This window comes from Pipistrellus kuhlii, unplaced genomic scaffold, assembly GCF_014108245.1.
Source record: "Pipistrellus kuhlii isolate mPipKuh1 unplaced genomic scaffold, mPipKuh1.p scaffold_m20_p_15, whole genome shotgun sequence".
Taxonomy (NCBI): Eukaryota; Metazoa; Chordata; class Mammalia; order Chiroptera; family Vespertilionidae; genus Pipistrellus; species Pipistrellus kuhlii.
The window spans coordinates 31,073,235-31,098,874 of NW_023425460.1; the positions used below are offsets into that span (position 1 = coordinate 31,073,235).

Sequence of the window (25,640 nt, forward strand, 5' to 3'; positions counted from 1 at the left end):
TGCCCCCTTGGGAGTTTGACCAGGAGACCAGAAGTTTGATTGCTCGCTATGATGTGTGCTGACCACCAGGGGGCGACATGGAATGAAGGAAGGCCCCTGGCAGTAGCTGGAAGGAAGGCCCTGACCAGCAGCCTGAAGGTCCCCATTGCCCAGACCTTAGGATCAGTGCATGAATTTTGTGCACTGGACCTATAATGTGTGTGTGTATATATATTGATTGATTTCAGAAAGGAAGGGGGGGGAGAGAGAGATGGAAACATCAATGATGAGAGAGAATCATTGATTGGTTGCCTCCTTCATGCCCCCTACTGGGGATCAAGCCCGCAAGCTGGACATGTGCCCTTGATTGGAATTGAACCTGGGACCCTTCAGTCCACAGGCCAACACTGTATCCACTGAGCCAAACCAGCTAGGACTATATCAGTATTTTGTGATATTCCACAAGGAGTGAATACCAGGTCCTCAAGTAACATTGTTTCATTCAATGTTGATGAAAAAAAGAATTGATTCCCGTCTGGGGCCACTGTGTGTAGTTTGCATGTCCTCCCCATTTCTGTGTGGGTTTTCTCTGTGCACTTTGGTTTCCTCCCACATCCTGAAGATGTGCAGATGAGGTGAATTGGATGTCTAAGGAAACTTTAGGAGCAGCGGTCTCCAACTGGTGGTCCACAGACCGAAAGATTGGCGACCACTGGTCTAAATGGTCCCAGTCTGAGTGAGGGTGGTGTGTGTGACTGTACCCTCGATGGAGGGGCATCCTGTCCAAGTGGGCTCCCGTCTTGTGCTCTAAGCTGCTGGGTGGTCTCAAGCCACTGGGGACCCTGAACTGCAATCAGCAGGTTGGAGCATAATTATCTTACTTGTTTTTATTAATCTTAAAATATATATGTAGCTTCCATTTATTTCAATGTTTAATATTAGAAGTGTTTTGGGTCTTTATTTAGAAGTTGGTGATGTTTTGGTGGCCAGAAACATGCAAATAAGAGCTTAACTCTTGTTTATATCCATTAGCCTATGGTAAAACTGGCTTTGCTACATACCCTTTTACTCAAGTTTCCAAGAACCTATCGATGATGTTAAGTGACCACTTACTGGTGGTCTTCATGGGAGCAAGTTTGGAAAACCTTGATCAAGAGAATAATCCCATAAGAACACTGAATTCATTCTCTGGACTTCATAAATGAGGCCTTGCTTTAGTTAGAAATTATAATCTCTGTCATACATTGCATCTTTGTATTTTAACCCTTTGCACTCCGCTGTCCCCTCTCAGGGGACGTCGGAATTCTAGCATATCACTCGGATGTCCCCTCTCAGGGGGGACATTGCAGTTTATTGGTGATTACGGGGAATTGAGTTAATTCAACGCACGTGTCCGCCGCAAAGTAGCGTCAAGTAGCTGGTAGCCAATGTCCAGAATGGTTTGGAGTGCAAAGGGTTAACATGTCTGAAAGAAGCTAATGTTTAAAATTCTTTATTTTTGTATTGAAAAAAATGTTTTAATTCAAAAAATTTTCAGCTATTCATGGAACTTAACATATCACTTCTGGGTGATAAAATCCCAGAACTTTATAAGCCTGTGTGTGGGTTTCCCCCTCAGTAGTTTCAAAACTGAGGAGTTGCATTTTTTCCCTTTATTATGTACCCACCCACAGTTCCTTTGAGAGGAGAAAGGAGGAGGTTTGCATTAGAACTGGAAGTTAGGGAAAGGTAAATTTAGAGACTAATGGGTTATCAGTAGGGATAGAATCCAGGCTATTTTATTTGGTTAGTAGGTGTTATTTTTTTTTTAGAGCAGTTTTAGGTTCACAGCTAAATTGAGCCTTCCTCAGGAGTTTCTAATTCTGCTTAAAACAAGTCGAAAGAGGCATTACTTTTGGTTAGAAAAATATTTATTAACTTTAGGATATTCAGATAAGTTGTGTTCTTATGTACAGTAGAGCAATTCAGTGATTGAAGGCACTTATTCACATTTATTTATTTATTCTCTTGCTTGTCCTTTGTGGTATTTATAAGCAGAGCTTTAACGTATAAATGTTCCTGGCTACCCTGATTAAATCTTGTTAGGAGATAAAAGTAACCTTAAAAGATGCTTTTCTGGACATGTGTTACCAACATCAGTCATGCACAGCTACTTTGGCTATGTCATTATATTTGGTTCTGAGCCTTGAACAGAATTGAAGAGTATGACACATTTAGCAAAGAGCTGGTTGCCCATGCCCACTTTGATTGCTCTTTGACGCATTACTGGGTTCTATTTGAACTCCAGGAGTGCTATAATTAGTTTTGATTTTGTAAGCTAGGTATTGGTTTAGTCAGTTAGTGCTATAATGCTGTTAGTGTTTTCAGGCTAATGGAAGTGAAAAGCCACTGTCCTCCAATTCTGCCTTGGGTGATGTATCTGTGGGTAGCTTTCTTTTTCCTGAGTCAGCAATGACCAGAGGAAAATCTTGTTTCTCAAACGGAGAGAAAATATGTGTGTGAGGGAGAGAGGGGTAAGTGTGGGATGGTCAAGCCAATCTCTGGGAAGGTGGATGTGAGGGATTCTGAGGCTTTTAGAACTTTTCTCTTGGGCTTTGGTTCCCCTTCAGGGATTAACTTAGTGCAGCATCAGCAAAGCAGGAGCGTCCGCCATTGCAAGTAATTGACCATGATGGCTAGGTCCAGGGCTGCAAATCACAAAAAGGACCAGCCAGCCATCCACCCATGTTAGGAGCCTAGCCGGAGGAAGACTTCCATAAGTGTAAGAAGCCTTGTAGATCATAAGATGCCAGAGTTCTATAAAGAGGTGATATTACTTCCCAGAAAGGAAAATTAATTGTTCTTCAGTTACTTATTTGCATGCAAGATGAGAAAAATGGAGGTTTTCTGTTGCCTGAAGCATTGATCAAAGACTCAAATGGGAAGGGTAACCTAAATGCCTCTGGTCCTATCTTTCTTCCTTGTGTTCTAATGCCAGTGGACGTTCTTCTGCATACAGGCAGACTCCTAAGGGAAGAGAAAGAAAAGCTGAATTGCACCCAAATTAGAGCTTAAAGTTGTTTATCTTGACAGAAACCAAAGAGGATGACAGGATGCTCTGGGAAGCCATTGAGACTTTCTAAAAAGGAGACCAATTGATTTTGAGTATAGTGATACAGAGACATCAGGAGGTAGTAACAAAGCAATAGCTCTAAATGATGAGCTCTAGGACAAGACTAATCAGCATTGATTGATACTTATCAGAGAAATTCAAGAGATACTATGATGATATCAAGGTGCTGCATATAAGATAACTACTCGTGAGAACGGATAGCCGAAATGGAGAGGTAGAGCAAACGTGTGTGAAAGAAGTCTTAGGGGTTCATACTGCAGTATAAGTCCTCAAGGGGAATGCTGACACTCCACGTTTTACAGCAGAAGATGCAGGCCTTTTCAGATCATGTGGCTACTACAAGCATCAGCCACTGTGGAATGGAAGCTTCTTAGGAACTGGGAAGCTTCTGTCAAGAAGAGAAAGGGGAATGAACGAGTAGAGAAGCAGATGGATGTTAAGAAAGAAAAAAAGAGGTCACATTAGAGCATTGGTGTTCAAAGTGTTTACTAACCCTTTGAAGTCTCTGAGACAAAATTATGCATGGATAAAAGTCACTCAACCAATGGATTTTAATGTTATGGAGTAAGGAACTTTTTGAATCCTCGTTGCAGTTAACATAATGGTCAGTTACAAAATAGCAGCCAGAAGCAACAAGGGCTGCTATGGTGGGAAATGAATTATTTTTCCTATTTTCTACCTGTGGTATCTTTCAAGGTCAGTATTTGCAAGAGTTCTGTAATAAACCCAGACCTCTGCCAGCTTTCATGTGATAGATGTGAGCTGTTCCGAGTTTATTGGTAGATTGTGAGCCCAGTTCAGCCCAGTAATTTGATTAGCATGGGAAAGAATGTGGTGAAATGGAATCTTTAGGACTATGGACTATTAGTGTGTAACAGATTTTTACCACCTGTTCATTTCCCACAACTTGCTTTCATATCAAATCCAGAAATAAGTTCTACCTGACCCTATACTATGCAATGATTTATAGGATTATATTGAAGCTTAACTGTATCTTCTTCTCTCTCTTTTTTTGTTAATCCTCACCCGAGGATATTTTTCCATTGATTTTTAGGGAGAGTGGTAGAAAGAGAGGGAAAGACAGAAAAACATTGATGTGAGAGACATCGATTGGTTACCTCCTGCCCAAGCCCGACCAGGGCCCTGTGCTACATATTTTATGAACATTCTTTTTGTAGCTACAAAACTCATGAGATTGTAGAAAAGAACAATTATTATTTTTATGAAATACATTTTTTTTATTCATGTAATGGTAGCAATTTATTTTTTAATTGTAGCAATTTAAAATGCAAAGCAAAAAGTCCCATAAAAAAATACCACCACCCTGCCCTGGTTAGTGTAGCTCAGTTAATTGGGCATTGTCCCAGGCATCAAAAATTTTCTGGTTCAATTCCCGATCAGGGGACATTCCTGGGTTGTAAGCTGAATCCCCGGAACTGGGTGTGCAGGAGGCAGCCAGTTGATGTTTTGCTCTCACATGGATGTTTCTCTCCTCTCTCTCTCTCTCTCTCTCTCTCTCTCTCTCTCTCTCTCTCTCTCTCTCTCTTTCTCTCTCTCTCTCTAAAAGTAAATAAAAATAAAAATCAGAAAACACATGTCATGTCAAGTGATACATCTTTCCATAGTGTTTTTGTGTTTATATACAGAAAGGATAGACAGATAGAAAAGAAATTATTAAAATTATTTTAGTTATTTTGTGTGTATAACAAGCCAGTGCAGAATTTAGTGGCTTATAACAGCAAAAACCAGATATTTACCTGGGCCTGGAAGCTCTTTAATGCTTTGTAGAGCTTGCTGCAGCCAGTTCAGAACTGTCTCCAAATATGGAGGAGTCTTTTAGTTACCTAACTTCATTGGTCTCTAGGCAAACAGACCAGCGGTTGCCGAGTATACATCAGGACATATGGTCAGTATTGCTTTACTCCTTTGTTAGGACTCATAGTTCCAAGTACCTGGCACATGTAGACATTTGATGAAGATTTATGAACAATGAATTAAATGGCGGTGCCTTTTGTGGACCTGGCTCCTTCACACTGAGCTTTCTTTTTTGCCCGGCTAAGGTATTTGGCTCGAGTAGGAGATCTTGAAGCTACTGACACTGAAGACTCAAATCTAAACTATGGACTTGTTGTGGACTGTGGCAGCAGTGGCTCCCGGATTTTTGTTTATTTTTGGCCAAGACATAATGGGAACCCCCATGATTTGCTGGACATCAAACAGATGAGAGACCGCAACAGCCAACCAGTGGTTAAAAAAATCAAGCCAGGTACTAACCGGAATATATTGGTTGTCAGTCTCTTCTATCTGTCACAGGCTTGGGAGAGGAGAAGAGATATCCTTTTCTCTCGGGATTCTAGATAGTGGGAGGTATATCTCATTCATTGCCTCCCTCCTTCAAATAAATAAAAGTCTAGGACCTTAAGCAGAACCTTGTGGGGAATCAGTTTCTGTGTGCTTCTGAGTGCATGTGATCTGCTTTTTAAAGAAAGTATTTTGTATTTCTGAAGGAATCTCTACAATGGCAGACACTCCTGAACATGCCAGTGATTACCTTCGTCCTCTGCTGAGCTTTGCTGCTGCTCACGTGCCTGTGAAGAAGCACAAGGAGACCCCCCTCTACATTCTGTGCACCGCAGGCATGAGGCTTCTTCCTGAGAGGTGAGATGCAGGGGCTGAGAAACACGGGAAATGGGTGGCAGAAGAGGGGAAAGGCTGATTCCATGCGTGTCCCCTGTGGTTTCCTGGTCTGAAGGTGGGATGTGGATTCACCATAGAGTTGACAGGTGTCATTTTTGAGCAGGTGACTCCTTGCTCAAAAATAGGGCGGATCTACCCCTGTATGCAATGGTTTCACAGTAAGTTGTTCACACCTTCATGTCATTTGCTTCTTTGGGATCCATATCTATCTGAGATGGTTGTAATGATTGTTAGTTTTGATTGAGGGTTTGAAGCAGTGGTGTTGGTGTTAAATTTGGATCCTAAGGCACCCAGAAGGGGAGCATAATAACAGAACGGTAGGTAGTAGGAAGGTCTCCTGAGGGACCGGGTACCTGGGGGCTGGTAGGACGGCTCAGGTAGGAATGCTGTTTTATCTGTAACTTACTTAGCCTGGCTCCTTGGTGCTTCATGCGAAGCTCAGGCTTCATTGCTACACCAGTCTTTTCAAGCCCAGCCAGACAAGTCTTTTCCACTTGACCTTGGCAGTTGGGCCTGGCATCTTGCTATCTGGTCCCTCTTCCCTCACTGGAAGAGGAGGAGGGAGAGGAAGAGGCAGTGGCTATACTTACGCCAGATCCCTCTTTGTGATGTCTCCCCTTTGACCACCTCCCTGACCCCTAAATAGATACATGATGGGAGTGAGCTCCCTTAACTTAGAATTTATCCTTCTGAATGTTCATCATCTCACAGGCCTCAGGCATTTTTTTCTTGGTAAATAGCAGTTCCCTTTTTCACAGTTTCATTTTGTATACTTGGCCAACAATAAAGCATTAGCTATACATTTAAGCTGCATGCTGCTTATGCCAGACATGCCAGACCATATAACATATGTCACAGCTTCTTTCAGTGGACTATTTCCTTCTGTTGAGACATGCAGCTACTGGTTTACTATCTGGTTTGCTGTTGAGAAGCAGATAATTTTATATAGCCATTCATTAACTTGAGAAGCCTTCTAACTCCTTATTTCCCATATATCATGGTCTTTAAAAAAATTTTTTTTAAACTTATTTTTAAAACCAAACTTTAAGTATTATGCCTGCAATCATACATTATTAAAGGAAATCCTAAAAGTAAAAAACAAACAAAACACACACTTACAATCCTACTACTCTATCAAACTGTTTTATTTTGTCACATTTTCTTTCTGTATGTAATTTCTACAAAGTTGCAATCATACTGTGCATGTAATTTAGAATTTTTGTTTTTGATGTAAGTAATATTTACATTGTTCAAACGTTTAGAAACCTAGGGAAAAGTATAGATCAGTGGTTGCCAACCTTTCGGACCTCACAGACCACCAGTTGCCCACGGACCACTGGTTGGTGACCGCTGGTATAGATAACACCGTAGTGCCACATCACAAATCTGTGCATAGCCTTATTTATTTCTCACGCGAAGGAGGTGGTAGGAGGGCCAGAGGAAAAACTGACTTGGAAGTAAAACATTAGTTAACCAGCAGGGCATGGTTTGGCCACATTTTGTGTGTCTGGAGCAAAGGAGAGGGATGCCTCATCTCCTGGCACTTTGTCAAAAAAAATTCTGTCCAAACAAAACCCACTGTGTTGTTCTGCCTCATTTGTCTAAATGTTAACTGTCAGCGTGGAAGCTCTGAACATTAATATCTATTGTATCTTATTAATTTTTAAAAGAACTTGCCTTTTCTTTTAACTTTTTTTCTGATAATCTCTTTTTTTTATTTTTAAAATATATTTTATTGATTTTTTACAGAGAGGAAGGGAGAGAGATAGAGAGAAACATCCATGAGAGAGAAACATCGATCAGCTGCCTCCTGCACACCCCCCACTGGGGATGTGCCCAAAACCAATGTACATGCCCTTCAATGGAATCGAACCTTTGGGACCTTTCAGTCTGCAGACTGATGCTCCATCCACTGAGCCAAACCAGTTTCGGCAGATCACCTCATTTAATAATGCCTAACTGTATTCTGGACTTATGAAACCACTAGAGGCCCGATGCATGAAGATTCGTGCAATAGGCCTTCCTTCCCCTAGCTGCCAACCCGGGCCTTCAATCTGGGTGCCGCCTTCCACCTTTGCCCATTGCCCAGAGGCCCGGATTGGTCAGGGCAGAGTGGAAAGCCTAGGTCCTGGCCCAGCTGCCCCCATCTTTGTTGTGTCAATTTGCATATTCCTCCTTATTGGCTGTGGGCGCTACCATTTTGTCTTGAAGTGACAGTCATTTGCATATTCCATCTTTATTAGATAGGATTGCTACCTCTAAGGCAACTGTAGCAATTGACATAAGTGTAACTATCACTGCAAAAACCTGTTTTGTATAAACAACATTGTACTAATTTGTTAGCATTTGTAAGCTGTATTCAAATGGATTTAAATCAGCTAGTTTGTATTTTTAATTTATTGGCACTAGGTTTTATTTCTTTGACAAAGGCCTGGATTAGTAGACTATTTCACCACCCTTTTATTTTGTAATGAAAAACCTTTTAAAATTACAAAGATAATACAAGGTGATATTTAGGGGGCGGGGAGGAGAAACCTTTTTATTATGGGAAATTTCAAGCATATAAATGTAGAGAGAACAGTGTAATGAATCCCCATTTATCCAGCTTCAACAGTTAACATTTAGCCATTAAACTTTTTTTTAAAAACAAACTTAGAAAATGAAAGTTAGTGTTTTGTTTTTTAATATAAATTGGAATCATAGAATATGGTGTTTTGTAACCTAGTACAACTCAAAATATATTGGACAGATTTTCATGTCAGAACATGTAAATTTAAATTGACCTAATTTCTTTTAAAATCTGTATAGTTTACATTGTGTGGATGTACTATAAATTATTTAACCAATTCCTATTGATGTAATTTAGACTGCTTCCGATTTTTCATTATTATAAATAATGCTGCAGTGTTCTTCCTCCTTGTATTTTTATTTGATGATGTCCTTGCAGTAAATTTCCAAAAGTGCAATAGGTGGGTCAAAGTTAAATTAAGGGCATTAAAATTTTTAATAACTAGTTCAGGATTTCCCAATGGAAAGGTTGTAGCAGTAATTTACATTCCAAACAGCAGTGTATGTTGGTGCCCCTTCTTCCATATCATGGCTAAAACAAGCAGCCCTCTTCTTCGGGTGGTTAAGAAGCATAAGCAACAAGGAGAGTGAAGTGGCTCCTCCTGTTCCTTATGTGAAATCCATGTTGCATGAGTTTTGTGGGTTTAACAATGAGGGTTGTTTTTTTTTTTTTTTGAAACTATACTTGACATTATATTAAAAGATTACTAAATTAAATTCTTTGCTTTGAAGTGCTAACAATGTACTTTGCTAAGTCATGCTGACAACTATCTGAGCCAATAGAATATTTTTGTAATGGGTAATTTTAAAAATACAAAATAATTGGTCTTATTTTTAACCAACATTTTTCTCTAGATTCTTATTATTACTTCCAGCTTTGTTTCTTTGCTCTTTGTCTGATAACATGATAATATAACACTGTAGAGAAAAACAAAACCCTATGGATACTAGGCTTCACATGTTAATCCCAAATTGTTGTAATCTTTGGATTTTGATCCTGATTTTGAATTCTTAAGTGATAAGATTTTATAAAGAAAAATAATTCAACCATGAAATACAAAAAAGGAGATTAAAAAGTTTATTGTAAGCTTATGTAAAGAATTATGTAAAAACCTGTGGACTGACAGTGCTTCTTGTGTGGAGAAGTGAGGCATTGTTTCTGAGATTGTGCTCCGCCGTGTAGCAGTTTTCTTTCATAGTAGTTAGGAGTAATGTAATTATAGCTATTGTATAGATTGCAAAACTGTACTTCAACTATGCAGCCTGTGAGAGGCATAGAACCATAGTCTCATCTTAACTCTGACTTATAACATTATATAAAGAAAATGTATTATTAATGCCTTTTAAATTGGAGGCTATATTTTGGAGGCAGTTTAAACCATTGGAATCAAAGGAGTTACCAAAGAAAAGCAGGCCTGACAAGGGATGGGGTAGGTGAATAGTGAGGTCATAACAAGGCTGAGAGGAAGGTCAAGTTGAGGCTGTTTATGAGAAGAGAATTTAACAATTACTTTTTGGACTTTTTATTCTCTCTTACAGGAAGCAGTTGGCTATCTTGGCTGACCTAGTGAAAGATTTGCCACTGGAGTTTGACTTTCTCTTTTCACGGTCTCAGGCAGAAGTGATCTCTGGGAAGCAAGAAGGTATTGAGCTTTGAGGGGCACGATGGTTCACCTCCCAGCCAACCATGACCTAATCTCTCTAAAGGGTGTTTAGGATCATTTTATATATCTGATTTTTATTTTTCTGACAAAAATTTTCTTGATTATGCTATCTAGTTTATTTGTATACTATGTGCTTTAGAATGCTGCCCTCTAGAAGTCATAAATTTGTATTTGTTTTTAACTTTGCTCTAAGGACTATGTTTATAAGAATGTATTAGTATTTAATGGTGATTCCAAATGGATCTTTGGTTACCTATTTGTAGTTTTGAAAACCTACATACATCTGGAGGTATGTAGGTTTTCAAAATCTCTATATATAAAAGCCTAAGTAACCGTTACAGCCGGTTGCTATGACATGCACCGACCACCAGGGGGAATACACTCAACGCAGGAGCTGTCCCCTGGTGGTCAGTGTGCTCCCATAGCCAACCTTCCAAGGTCCCTCCCCTCAACTGGCTGGTCCCAGTCAGCCCTGATTGGGACTGGGTGAGATGGCCTCAGTTGGCTCCAGTTACTGGCCAGGCCAGGGGGCCCGCCTGTGCACGAATTCGTGCACTGGGCCTTTAGTTCAAATATAAAGCAAATTATGAGTTTAAAAGTAAGGGGAAACTTTAATCTCAGGCACTGATCAAGATGAGTTACTTTTTTGTAAAAGGTGAAAGATTTATGCGGTCTGAAGAGAAACCAGAGCATGAGTTACTTTTTTGTTATAGGCTCTCCCTTTTTTACAATGCAGTATAGATGCTTTCCTAAAAACCCCCACTATTGGCTTTGTAGTTTTGAGTGGAGTTGCATGTGTGTTCTCATTATGTCATATATGATAAATTACATGTCATTTCTTGGAAAAGACTTCTAGTTGCACTCTATATAAGGAAAAAGATTTACCATTTTCAGTTTCAACATTGCATTTTTCAGCCCTAAAATTTTCATTTGGCTCTTTTTATATTCTATTTCTTTGTTGAGACTTTCTGCCTTTCCATTAACTATAAGACTGATTTTATTTCTTCGTTATGTAGCTGTTTTAAGATCTTCGATCATTCTAATGCCTCTGTCATATCAGTATTGGCATCTTTTGACCATCTTTTCCCTTATTGAGTTAAGTTTTCCTAGTTCTTTGTATGCCAAGTAATTTCACATTGTATCCAGGACATTTTGAATATTACATTATGAGACTCTGGGTTTTGTTTCACTCATAAGAAGAATATTGATGTTTGTTTGTTTGAGCAGTTTAGCTAACTTGGTTCTGGCCTCAAGCTCTCTGACCTGCCTTCTGTGGGCTGTGATTCTGTTGATTCATTTTCAAAACCATGGCACTGTTATTGAATTTGTCCCATGCGAGTGCCAGGCCATTGGCCAATCTGGAACCTGGGCATAGCCCATACACATTGGTTGTCTAGCTCCTACCTCAGTTCTCAATTCCTTTGATATATTGTTTAGAGTCAAATCCATGCATGTGTAGCTTGGAGGTGAGCCCAGGAGTTCACACACCACTTTATTTCTTCTCTCCACGATCTCCCAACATTTTCCGGTTCCCCAGGGCTCACTATCATGGTCACTATCATGATAAAGGCTGGAGCTTTAATTTGTCCATTCTGCCATGCATTCCTATGATGTGTCTGCATGCAGGGCCAAGTGGTGGAGGACAGAGGGGAAGAAATAAGCTATAGGGTTTTGCTGCAACTTTTAAGGCTATAGTTCCTTTTATCAAAGAGAAGGACTCACATCCTTCAGAGTTTTAGGAACCTTCCCCACATTCACTTCTGCTGCCAAAGGATTGCCTGGTGGGAGAGAACAAAATTAAGGGAAAAAAGCAAAGGATTTCCCCACTCTCCCTCGGAGTCCCCTCTCCTGCTCCTCAGAACAGAAAGCAAGGACTTAACGTTCTTTCTGTCCACTCTGGTGTGTACTTGGTGTTTCAGTCAAGCTGCCTTTGAGTCCAGGCCAGGCAATGTAAGAGAAAAAAATGGGACACTCATGACTGGCTTGCTGCTGCTTTAAATTATGATCTTTGTTCCAGAGTGTCTACTGGCATTTCTTTCAGACTTCTCAGAAAGCTGCCCCGACATTCTCTCCAGAGTTTATATTTGTATTCAGTGGGGAGGCTGGTGGAATGTGCTTACTCTGTCTTGTCCAGAACCAGAACTCCAAGATTTACTTTGTTTAATGTGTGTTTCTACACAATAATTCCTATTCATTGTAGGAAATTGAGAAAATGCAAATAGTTTTAAAAAGGAAAGACATCACAAGATAAAAGATTTTATTTAATTAATTAATTTATTTCTTTTTTCTTTAAGGTGAGGATTTGTTTTTTTTGTTTTTTTAAACATATTTTATTGATTTTTTACAGAGAGGAAGAGAGAGGGATAGAGAGTTAGAAACATCGATGAGAGAGAATCATCGATCAGCTGCCTCTTGTACATCCCCTACTGGGGATGTGCCCGCAACCAAAGTACATGCCCTTGACCGGAATCGAACCCAGGACCTTTCAGTCCGCAGGCTGACACTCTATCCACTGAGCCAAACCGGTTTCGGCACAAGATAAAAGATTTTAAATTAATACACTGAGTGTGTAGAGTAAAATACTACTAGCATTTTTTTTCCCCAGAAAAAGGAGAATAGAGCAGCTCTGAGAGAGAGAGGTGCATGCATGCTGTAACAGCAGAGAACTAAGCAAAGTCTTTTCTGTTTCTCTCATAGGGGTTTATGCATGGATTGGAATCAACTTTGTTTTGGGAAGATTCGACCATGTGGATGGTGAGTAATGTTTTCTTATGAAGTTCTTTAAGTAGGGCTGAAGGTTTAATTCATACCCTGTCAGTAGCATATAAGCACTAATGTTGAGTTGTTTTTCTTTTTTTAAAACTTAAGTTGCAAAAAAACATATGCAAACCTCCCCCAAAAACTTAAACTGCTTCATTTTCCAGCCTAATTTGCTTTCTTTTAACCTTTTAATGTGGAAAGTTTCAAACTATCACAAAAGTAGAACCTTGCCATGGCCAGTTTATCTCAGTGGATAGAGCATCGACCTGTGGACTGAAACTTCAGGTTCGATTCCGGTCAAGGGCATGTACCTTGGTTGCGGGCACAACCCCAGTGGGAGGTGTACAGGAGGCAGCTGATCAATGTTTCTCTCTCATGGATGTTTCTAACTCTCTATCCCTCTCCCTTCCTCTCTGTAAATAATCAATAAAATATATTTTTAAAAAATTTTATATATATATATATGTGTGTGTGTGTGTGTGTGTGTGTGTGCGCGCGCACGCGTGTGCTTTCCCCCCTTTTTGACTTAATTTTGGTTTTAAATTACTAAATTCCTTCTATTTTAGAATCAGATGCTGAAGCTCCCCAGGAATTGACAGCAGGACGCAGAAGGACAGTAGGAATACTGGATATGGGAGGAGCCTCTCTCCAAATTGCTTATGAAGTTCCTACCTCAACCTCAGACCTTTCTCCAAAAGAGGTATTTTACCTTTTAGGGAAAGGCACTGGGAATGTCAGTATTTAAAAAAGAAGAAGACTGTCTTTGGGTTTAAACCAACTTGCCCGAGTACAAATAGCTGTTCAGAGACTTGCGAGCTTGTGTTCTTTCTCTGAGCCTTAGTTTCCTAATATGTAGGAAGGGAACAATAGTATCTACTTCATAAAGTTGTGAGGATGAAATACACCCATGAGTGTAAAGCACTAAGCAGACTGCCAGCCATATAATAAATGTTTAATTCCTTTTTTCTCTTTTCATTGTGTTACAGGAAGAGGCTGCGAAGATCCTGCTGGCAGAATTCAACCTGGGCTGTGATGTGCATCACACTGAGCATGTGTACAGGGTTTACGTCACCACCTTTTTGGGTTTCGGGGGCAACTTTGCCCGACAGCGCTACGAAGACCTGGTGCTGAATGAAACTCTTAGCAAAAACAGGTACGTTTGGCATGGGAACTGTGCTTCTGAAATAGAATGTTGTCAGATTGCAGATATCAGGAATATTCATATCCTACTTAGGTGTGTCCTTGCGTTCTTCTTCCTGACCAGCCCTGCCAGTGGGGTAGCATCTCTTAGAGACCTTCCAGTAGTTGATGTGGGTGAGGGTGCATTCTTTTTTTTTTTTTTTTTTTTAACATATTTTATTGATTTTTTTCAGAGAGGAAGGGAGAGAGATAGAGAATTAGAAACATCAATGAGAGAGAGTCATCGATCAGCTGCCTCATGCACACCCCCTACTAGGGATATGCCCGCAACCAAGGTTCATGCCCTTGACCGGAATCGAACCCAAGACCCTTCAGTCCCCAAGCAGATGCTCTATCCACTGAGCCAAACCGGTTTCGGCTGAGGGTGCATTCTAATCTTTGTTAATAGGATTCATAAAAAAGTACAACAGCTTACTGTGGTGACATCTTGCTGTGTCTCACTTTAGACATTGTGGGATTGAGATTAAGATGTTAATTTTAAATGTGCAGTATACTATAGATTCTAGCAGTTCCTTTTACATGGAAATGCTCAAGACATGTTTGTTGAATTAGTGTAGTTGCATGTTCTGCAGGAGTTAGGTTCTACAGTGCTCTTAAAAGATAAAAAGCACGTGTGTCAAATAACTTAACCTTTAAGTTATTCTCTTATTATTTCCAAAATGGCAGTTTTTTCTTCAGCATGGACCAGATAACTGATTTTTTTTTTTTTTAATTTGAGTACCGGATAAAGTAGTTAGTCCATAATGTACAAACAATTGTGGGTTTCTTTAGCATTTAAATTTATTTTATAGTCCTAGCCATTTTGGCTCAGTGGATAGAGCACATGTGTCAAACACAAGGCCCGCGGGCCAAATCCGTCCCGCCAAGCCTTGCAATGTGGCCCGCACCGCGCTGTCATCACTGCACTCCGCTGCGTTTCCATCACAATGACAGTTTATGACTGTTCAGTAAACCATTCGGCCCGCGATTTAGGCTCGATTTTAGATTTTGGCCCCTTCTCTGATTGAGTTCGACACCCCTAGATAGAGCATCAGCCTGCAGACCAGCCTAGGTTTGATTCCGGTCATGGGCACATATCTTGGTTGCAGGCTCCTTCCTGGCACAGGCCTGGTCAGGGCTCATTCAGGAGGCAACCAACCAATGTGTTTCTCTCACATCAATGTTTCTGTCTTTCCTTCTCTCTTCCACTCTCCCTAAAAATCAATGGCAAAATATCCTCAGGAGAGGATTAATAACAACAACAAAAATAATAAATAAATAAAACATTTAAAGTTATTTTACCATTCTGCACATTGAAGGAAAGCATAATAGATGACAATTCACCATACAGTTATTTACCCCCATTGGTTTAGCTAGAAACACTAGTTTGAAAAGGTATTGATATATGGTATTTGTTAGTTTATACAGTTCTAAATTATGTTGGGAGCATGTTAAAAAATATTGTCTCGTAAATTTTTAAAGTTTTTATAAGTAAGAGTTCAAGAAATTTTGGGGGAATCCTGTTATCCTGGATAATTGATAAATGCATTGAAATAAAGCAGTGTGTTTGTATTCTGAAAATACTCTTAAATCCATATAAATGTTACTTGGGTTATGGAGCTCAGGTCAATCCTGCTGACATCAGAACAATTATTATGAAAGTTTCACACCAATTTTGCTTTGTTCCTTCTTCATTAGTCACTGTTCTTCCTTTTCCATTTTCTTCCTTTGTTGTTCTGCTGCTCTTTTATATATATATATATATATATATATATATATATATATATATATTATTGATATTTTACAGAGAGGAAGGGAGAGAAATAGAGAGCTAGAAACATCGATGAGAGACATCGACCAGCTGCCTCCTGCACACCCCCCACCGGGGATATGCCAGCAACCAGTGTACATGCCCCGACCGGAATCGAACCTGGGATCCTTCAGTCCGCAGACTGATGCTCTACCACTGAGCCAAACGTTTCAGTTCTGCTGCTTTTTTTGTTGTTGTTGTTTTTCTGCGTCTGCTGTTTTCTACCTCAGACTTAGTCAGGCTGCATCATCTTCCCACACATTGGCATTTTCTTGCCATGTATTTAAGTCATCTAATTCAGAAAATTATTATCTTGTGTAGCTGCTAATCTACCAGAGAAACCTGTGCTTCATGAGATGTCAAAACTTCCTGGTTCTATCTTCTTAAAACTATTTTCTAAGTTTTCCTTATAATTAGTGTCACATCCTTAAACTAGGTTCCAGTTGCCCAAGCATTTTGTTATATTGCCACATTCCCATTCTCTTTTTCAGCCTTTATACTTGTGTGTGCTTCCTCACATCAAGAAGTCCACTCTTCAGTGTCTGTCTGTTTAGGAACTGATGCATAGTTAACCACAGTTGGCAGTTACTTGGTCTCCACTTAATTTTCATCCCTGTCAAGATCTACATTTAAAAAAATATATTTTTATTGATTTCAAAGGAGGAAGGAGAGGGAGAGAGAGAGAGAAACATCAATGATGAGAGAGAATCATTGATCAGCTGCCTCCTGTACGCCTTCTACTGGGGAAGGAGCCCACCACCTAGGCATGTGCCCTGATGGGAATAGAACCATGACTTCCTGGTTCATGCTCAACCACTGATCCATATTAAGCTATTACTCTCTTCAGAAATGAGAATACTGTCGCTCTTGGCAAATATAGACTTGAACCAGAACTGTGTGATGGCCCTTCCCTATCCAGTCACAGCCAGGCATGTGTACCTCACTATTGCCAGCCATTTAAAAAAAATTTTTTTCACCTGAAAATATGTTTTTCATTGATTTTAGAGAGAGGAAGGGAGAGAGAAACATTGATGCAAGAGCAACATCAATTGGCTGCCTCCTGTACACGTCCCTTCAGAGTATGGGATGATGCTCCAACCAACGGAGCCACTCCGGCCAGGGCACTATTGCTAGCCTTTGACACTGCACCGCTGCCATGGTTCTCTCCTGAGGAAACTCCCTGGTCCCTCCCATTTCCAGTAGTTATTTTAAACATTAGAACACACTGGGCAAGGTGAGATCTTTGCATTTTTAAGAGGCAAGTGTGAATGAAGACCAGATGGAGAATAGCAGATTCACATCTTCAGTTTTGCTTTACACTGGGAAATATACGTTTACTAAAAGGTTGAACAAAATTGATCACTGTCATATTTCTCTCTTTTTCCTTTTTTTTTTTTTTTTTCCCTAAAATGAATTTGCTTAAATTAAATATTCATGTGACTCAACTACTTGGTAATACTCCATTTTCATTTCTGGGGAGGTCATACAAAAGAACAACAAGGTATCCATGAAGCACATTCTTTTTTTAAATTTTATTTAATTAATTTATTTTTTTTACAGAGAAGAAGAGAGAGGGATAGAGAGTTAGAAACATCGATGAGAGAGAATCATCCATCAGCTGCCTCTTGCACACCCCCTACTGGGGATGTGCCTGCAACCAAGGTACATGCCCTTGACCGGAATTGAACCTGGGACCTTTCAGTCCTCAGGCCGATGTTCTATCCACTGAGCCAAACCGGTTTCGGCCATGAAGCACATTCTTAAGCCAGGTTCCTTCAACTAGACGCTTCTTAGAGTAGATTGAGTACAGTAGTGATGTGTTTTGTTCTTGTCACTGCAATAGGTTGTTGGGCCAGAAGACAGGTCTGAGTCCTGACAGTCCATTTCTGGATCCTTGCCTGCCCGTGGGACTCACCGATGTGGTGGAGAGGAACAGCCAGGTGCTGCATGTCCGAGGAAAAGGAGACTGGTCCACTTGTGGGGCAATGCTGAGCCCTCTGCTGGCTCGCTCTAACACCAGCCAGGCCTCGCTGAATGGCATCTACCAGTCACCAATTGACTTCAACAACAGCGAGTTCTACGGCTTCTCTGAGTTTTTTTACTGCACGGAGGATGTGTTGCGCATCGGTGGCCGCTACCATGGGCCAACATTTGCCAAGGCTGCTCAGGTAATTTATTAAGAAGAGAAATGACTCATGCCACCAGTGGCTATTTATTGGAAGCCTAATTTTGCTCCAGGTGCTGTGCAAAGAGCTTTGCATGCCTGGTTTCACTTGACTCTTACAGGAACTCTCATTTTCAGATGAGGAAGTATAGTATTTAGAGGAATTAGGAATTTGCCATGCTATACTACCTTCAATTAATTAAGCTTAACTTCCCAGAGTGTCCTCTCAGCCAGAGTATCACCCAGCTCCAAAATTGTTGCGGAGGCTAATAGTTTTCCTTTAACTCACCAATGGTCTTGTTTAATGTTTGTGGCCAAGTAGTGTCATCTTTAGATGTTTTTCCCTATTGGGTGTTTCCAGGTGTAATGTGCTTTTGGAGATGATGTCACTCAAGGGGACAAGTCCATTTTCACTTTCTTGGTTTGAGCTATTTAAAAGTTGAAGTGGTTTACGGTCACTGAGAATATTAGAAGGATGTGAAAATGTGCAATGATGGGGGAAGTATTCTTTAAATTTAAATTCACTTGGAGCATATATAAGATTCAAGCATGCTGTAGGCTTAAATCATTAGCTACCTGGACAGGTGAAAGTTCAACTAACTTTCTGTAGTTCCTGCTTTAATTTAGACTCATCACTTTGAATTTTTGTGTACAGTTCTCTGATCTCTCTTTTATCAGAGAAATTTATGGGAAGAATCTGTTCTCTCTTATATTTTTTATCTTTTCCTTCCTGTTTTCTTACAATTCCCTAGGGTTCTCTTGGTGGGAGACTTCCAATGGAAGAATATTTGTAGTATGTGTACTGTTCTGTTCCCTAAAGGTAGTCCTTACGAAATATTGAGGAAAACCTGGTTTGAGTTTGCTTTGTCCCCTCCAGTCTCCAGGATTACCCTTATGTTCCTTTTCCTTTCTCAGCATTTAAGGGCTCCCTAACTGTCCATAGCCTGAATCTTTCTCTCATTTTAAAATTTTTTTCTCTCGACCACTGCTTGCCCAAGTTGGTAGTGGCTTAGTATGTTCTCTTTCCCAGGTAAAAGAGATGATTTTATTTTTATTCCCTTATTCTTTTTCACTTTGACTCTTATTTTATCTTCCCAATGATACCTTCCCTGGCACCACAGCCAAAATTGCAGCCCTCCCCAATATTACCTATTTCCTTTTCCTGCTTTATTTTTCCTGTGAGCATTTATGTCATTTAACACATTCTGTACGTGTACATATGTATGTATATTTAGTTACTAGAGGCCTGGTGCGTGAAATTCTTGCCTGCACTCTCTCCCAATCTGGGATTGCTGGCTCCTAACTGCTCGCCTGCCTGCCTGATTGCCTCTAACCACTGCCTGCCTGCCTTATTACTCCTAACCATTCACCTGCCTGATCACCCCTAACTGCTTGCCTGATTGCCCTAACCCCTCTGGCTGCCTACCTGATAGCCCCTAACCACTCTGCCTGCCTGCTTCATTGCACCCAACCACTCTGCCTGCCTGTTTCATTGCACCCAACCACTCTCTACCTGCCTGCGTAATCTCCCCTAACCACTCGCCTGCCTGCCTGATCTTCCTTAACTGCTCTCCTGCCTGATTGCCCCTACCCGCTTCTGCCTCAGCCCCACCACTGGGGCTTCATCCAGAAGAAAGTCCAGAATGACATCTGTCTGGCCTAATTAGCATATTATACTTTTATTATTTTTGATTACACCACTAGAATGTAAGCTTCTGAGAAATGAAGACATTCAACAGAAATTTTGTCTGTTGTATTTACTGCAAATCCCCTGACACCTAGAATAGCACTTGGCACACAGTGGACATTCAGGAAATGTTAGTTTACTGAACAAAGCAAAAGGAATGATTCCTTTGGTGAGAATTATCACCTGTAGGCAGTGCTAGGTGTTTGATGATTCTGTTTCATCTGCTTTACCTGCTTGTGTCAGTCCTTTGTAGAGTAGAATGACACTCTCTTCAAGTTCTGCTGTTGATATTTCTGGTCCTAACCTTACCCCTCTCTGAGGCCTACGAGGCTTAGGACTCATGTCAAGATGGCTTTGTACTGGACTTGGAGGTGCTAGGGATAAAAAGGGGTATTTCTAGCCCAAGTCCTGGGACTTGTGTTGCACAGGAACTAGCACAGTGTTCAGTGAATGAAAATGCCATTTATGATTTCCTTTGTCAACTAGTAGCCCACAAGCCACTTTAGAAATGGAACAGCTTGACTGTGGGGAAAGTTTATAGAGTTTGCCTCCAAGTTCATGTTGCACAATTTCTCTGTGGTCATTCCAGGACTACTGTGGCATGGCTTGGTCAGTACTAACTCAGAGGTTCAAGAATGGCCTTTATTCATCCCATGCAGATGAGCATCGACTCAAGTAAGTAATTTCCTTTTCTCCCTTAGATGTGGCTTTAAAATGTAGATAAAAGTGTAATGAAGGAGAGCCAGTGAGCAATACTAGGTTGGATTTTATGTTGAAGGAGAATTTGAATATATCAGATTTTTAAAAATATATATTTTTATTGATTTCAGAGAGGAAGGAAGAGGAAGAGAGAGAGAGAAACATGAATGATGAGAGAGAATCATTGATCTGTTGCCTCCTGAAGGCGCCACTCTGGGGATGGAGCCCATAACCTGGGCATGTGCCCCTGACTAGAATTGAACCTGGGACCCCCAAGTTCGTAGGCCAACACTCCATCCCATTGAGCCAAACCAGCCAGGGCGAATATATCAGATTTTTATTTTCTGAGTGAGAAGGGCCAATTAATGAGCCTATTTTAGCAAGGCCAAGGGAAACCAATGGTTACTAGAGTTCACCAAGTGGTTTGAAATAAAAAGTGATGGCCTTTAAAAAAAAAAAAACTTTATTAAATACCAAATATGCAGAAAAGTAGACATACCTAACATAAACCCTCTTGTAACATCACCCAGTTTCAACAAATGTCAGTTTGTAAATATTTTAGTTTAAAATTTTAAACACATAACAAAAATAATACAGTGAAATTCTGTGTACCTCTCTATCACCCAGGTTCTCTACTGGTCAATCTTGTCTCATCTATTTTCCCACCCACACTCCCTTCTTGTCATAATTGGATTATTTTGAAGCAAACACCAGATTTCATAATTACATATGTAGATATTTAAGCATGTTCTTAAGAACTCTTAAAAAAGAAAAAAAAAAGAAAAACATAGGCAAAATATTATTAATGCAGTAAAGGTGTTCTTCACATTTGTGGTAAATGTTAAGTTAAAGTACGTAGACTCAAATTTGGCTCCACCTAGCGGTGAGGAAGGTGAAGCTGGGAGAGAGATTTTTGACATCCAGTGGGAGTGTGCAAAGGGAAGCATTAGAATTGTTTTACTTGTTTAACATTTTTTTTGATTAGTTATTTTTGTCACACAGATATCAGTGTTTTAAATCGGCTTGGATGTACCAAGTCCTTCATGAAGGATTCCACTTTCCCTATGACTACCCAAACCTACGGACCGCCCAGCTAGTATATGACCGGGAGGTTCAGTGGACACTGGGAGCCATTCTGTATAAAACACGGTTCCTACCACTCAGGTAAGGTGAACTAAGCTGGCATCTTGAGCTCAGAATATGTTAGTGCCCCAGAATAGGTTTCTTAAGTGACATATCCCACAAACAAACTCCCTTTAATACTACCAGTTGGACTGCTCTCACTATGTTGAAATAAAAAGAAGGTTGAGCGTTATGGGTCTGAAGTCTACTCCTCAGCTTTGCACTTTCAGAAATTCAGTTTTATTTGTTGGTCCACAACAAATCAATCCTTAGGATTGAGCTCTCACTAGCCACTTCCAAGATACTGATTAAGAAACTAAAATGGCATTCTTAAATTACCCTGGAAAACATACCTGCCCAGAGAAGGGGGGAAGGCTGTCTGTCCAGAGCCATCTCTCCTAATGACCAACACCTGGGTAGAGATGCTGCCACTGCCTTGAAGGCTTTCCGTGGGCCTGAAATTCGGGCAGAAGGTGAGGGAGGACATTTTCATCACATGATCATGGCCTGATGTCTTGCTGTTGTGAATCAGAAGGTATTTGGGATAATCTTTAGGTACTCTCACTGGATTATTTCAAAACTAAAATGAATTTTTTAAAGTATTTTTAAAATTAATTTCAGAGAGAAAAGGAGAGGGAGAGAGATGGAAACATCAATGATGAGAGAGAATCATTGATTGGCTGCCTCTTGCACGTCCCCAGTAGGGATCAAGCCCGAAACCCAGGCATGTGCCCTTGACTGGAATCGAACTCAGGACCCTTCAGTTTGCAGGCCGATGCTCTTTCCACTGGGACAAACCAGCTAGGGCTGAATTCTTATTTTTGATGCCTGTTTTACTAAACTCAATACTGTCAAAAGCCTTGCAGGTGATAGAAGTCAGAGAAGTGGAGACTGGGAGAGTGTGCGCTCTCCCTGAAGGGCTGGCCACTGTCATGCAAAAGTGATGGCCTAGCATTTGCCACTTCTCATTTGGCAAGAGAAGCCAGATGTCCAGATTTTATATGCCGCCTTTCAGTTTTGAGAGTCATATTTAAAAAACAATTACACTGCAGTTCAAACAAAACAAAAACCGATCTTATCTGGACCACAGGAGAAGGGCTTCAGTTCCAGACAGACAGGCAGACCCCTGCACTTAGCTTCCCGTGTCTCTTAATGTCTGTCCAGATTACAATAGAATTGATCAGATTACAGCTTTCTTTAGCCATAACCTAAATTTTCAGAAAGCATAGTAACTTTAAAAAAAGATTTAGACATATTCTGATTTCATATATATGTGTGTGTACATGTGTGTTTTGTGTATATATATGTAATTTTTTTTTTTCCAGAGAGGAAGGGAGAGGGAGAGAGAGAAACATAAATGATGAGAGAGAATCATTGGTTGGCTGCTTCCTCCACGCCCCACACTGGGGATCGAGCCACAACCCGGGCATGTGCCATTGACCGGAATTGAACCCGGGACCCTTCAGTCCACAGGCCGATGCTCTATCCACTGAGCCAAACCGGCCAGGACCGATTTCTTTATTGGATTCAGGGACCAACCTCTTGTTGTTAGTATTACATTTACAAACTGTTAGGTCAGAGTGTTAAGGGGCCAGTTAGAACTAATGTTACAGATGACCAGTCTTGTCTTATGGTTCACTTTTTTGCCTTCTGATTTTGTTCCCAGATTCTGGAAGATGTAGGCCTGTGAGGCATCCTCTTTAGGCTTGGAAAGGAAGATATAGGAAGAATCACATAGCAGCCTTGGGGTTGGGGCCATGCTTCAGCTTTGCTTGCTCAATGGAACTGGTATCATAGGATGTTTATGTGGATAGAATAAATGGGCTAACATCACTGGCCTTTTTAGGTCGGCATCAAGGTTTCTCTCTGAAACTAACATTTCTTTTCACCTTCAAACTGTTCCCTAGGGATCTACGGCAGGAAGGTGTCCGACAGGTCCACAGTAGCTGGTTCCGTCTCTCCTTTGTCTACAACCACTATCTCTTCTTTGCCTGTATCCTGGTGGTGCTATTGGCCATCATCCTGTACCTTCTGCGGTTACGCCGAATTCACCACCGACAAACTCGAGCCTCAGCTCCATTGAACTTGCTGTGGATTGAAGAGATGGTGCCCATGATTGGGGTACAGGTGGGGCCATGAGGCTGGGCAAGGACTGTGGAAGCTCAAGTACTCCAGAGCTGCTGCTCATTGAATTCCACCGCTTTCTTGTAATGGCTTCGGATGCTCTTTGCCTGATCATGTGGATATTTGGCATTGGAATTTCCACTTTATTATCTTCTTAAATTCCTCTTAATCTCCAGGTCCTCTTATCTGAGAGAAGCTGTAACTTAGTCTGCGAAGAACTAAGTAATGAGAGATTGGTGCTAACAAAGGTGACCAGCCTTAGTCCAATTGAAGCATGCTTCTCCTTTAACTGAGAGATCTGGTGTGTTCCAGGGATCTAGACTTTTCTCCCTTTGCTAAAGTACGAAGTTTGGCATTGGGCATACTGGAAGCTGAGGTGAAACCAAATTTGGAGCTTCTGATACAAAGCCGAAGACATTCTAGCAAGTGCAGCAGCCCCTTCTTTCTCTGTAACAGAGATATCATTTATGTGGAGATCCACAACCCTTAATAGGGGTCCAAGATAATTTGCAGTTCAGTGGAACAGATACGAATTTCCAGGCAACCAAAATAACACAACTTCCTTGCTTCTTTGACAAAGAAGCCATTGAGTGTGGACCAAGGTCCCTGACAGTGTTGCTGATGTTAGTATGTGTTTTAAAAGCTTAGAAACCCTTCTAAATGACTGGATCATCAAAGATTTTGTCTAAGTCTTATCTGGTGTCTTGTATGACCAGGACAGAAAAATTTTCCATGTCTATGGGCCTCAGAGGCTGTTTGGGCATTAATTTTTCTTTTTGATTCTTAAATATGCTTGTAGGATGGAGAAACTGTGATGGGTATTGGAGACCTGGGTTTGGTTTCAGGTCACTGTCCTATAGGCCTATTTAAATTTTTTTTTTTTTTTTTTACTGATTTTATTGGACTGACATTGGTTAATAAAATTAGTTAGGTTTCAAGTGCACAATTATGTAATACATCAGCCATATATTATATTGTGTGTTCACCACCCCAAGTCTCCAGGCCTATTTTTATGAGTCCGTATATGGGAAGATTCAAAAGAGTTCCTTTATTTCACTGCTAAGATCAATAAAATCAATAGTTTGGGAAGGGATATATTTGGGTTGTTTTTAAAGAAGGAAAGAACCATATTAGGATAATGGGCAAAGGCAATAAAATCCAAGCTCTTATTTTTTTCTGAGAAATCAAAATTTTCTCAATTTGACTCTGGAAATGTCTGAAAAGAAGCAAATTCTAAACTTTGGAATAAATAGATAAATATGTTATTAGACCACATGGAAACTTTCAGAACCTTTGTTAAAAAATTGCTCTGTCACAAACAGCATTTCTTTTAATGAGGAGAGAGGAAAAGCCATAATTATTGCATTTTCATCCATGACTCCAGGAGCTTTGCCCTTTCTGTTCTGTCCTTTACATTGCAGGAGGATTCATTCATGAGCTTCCACCTTCCCCCATGGTATGTTCTTTATGCTTTATCCTTTCTTATATGGACCCTTGAATGTCCTGCCCAATGTGCTCCCAGAGTTGAAGTAGCTTTCTTTTCTTTTCTTTTCTTTCTTTTTTTTGTCACCTTCATTTCTAAAATTAGATAAATAGGGAAAATGGACCTTGACTTTCAAGGTTAAAAAATGAAAAAGATTTTTTTTATTTTTTATTTTTTCTCCCTTTAATCCTCACCCAAGGATATACTTTATAGATTCCTAGAGAGAGAACAGGAGAGACAGAGAGAGAAACATCAGTGTGAGAGACATTGATCAGCTGCCTTCTGCATGAGCAATTCTAGCTATTTAGGAATGTGCTCTGACTGGGAATCGAACTTGCACCCCACCCCCACCCCCACCCCCAGTGCACAGACAATATTCTAAGCAACTGAGCCACCTGGCCAGGGCAGAAGTGAAATTCTTAAAATGTAAATTTCATATTGTGAGCAGAAGGGAATTAAATGTTCATAAAACAGAAAAGATCAGGGCTCATACTTCCCTCTACCAAGGTCAGGGGTCATCCAAAAGGATCATTCTGCCTAGCCCTCATATTCACTAAAGTAAAAAATGTAGACGTTAAATGTTCATAAAACA

The 25,640-nt window shown here is 40.4% G+C and overlaps 1 protein-coding gene across 2 annotated transcripts in view; it reads left to right on the forward strand.

The window, feature by feature from the left end:
• Nucleotides 1–25,186, forward strand: part of ENTPD7 (ectonucleoside triphosphate diphosphohydrolase 7) — a 28,980-nt gene extending 3,794 nt beyond the window's left edge. For both annotated transcript variants that reach the window (XM_036438803.1, XM_036438804.1), the window contains exons 4-13: nt 5,152–5,357; nt 5,599–5,749; nt 9,896–9,999; nt 12,718–12,774; nt 13,347–13,480; nt 13,767–13,933; nt 17,613–17,937; nt 20,210–20,295; nt 21,322–21,483; nt 23,349–25,186. In XM_036438803.1, coding sequence (XP_036294696.1) covers nt 5,152–5,357; nt 5,599–5,749; nt 9,896–9,999; nt 12,718–12,774; nt 13,347–13,480; nt 13,767–13,933; nt 17,613–17,937; nt 20,210–20,295; nt 21,322–21,483; nt 23,349–23,580 — 1,624 coding nt within the window. In that variant the 3' untranslated portion in view covers nt 23,581–25,186. The remainder of the gene's footprint in view (nt 1–5,151; nt 5,358–5,598; nt 5,750–9,895; nt 10,000–12,717; nt 12,775–13,346; nt 13,481–13,766; nt 13,934–17,612; nt 17,938–20,209; nt 20,296–21,321; nt 21,484–23,348) is intronic.
• Nucleotides 25,187–25,640: the final 454 nt, after the last annotated feature.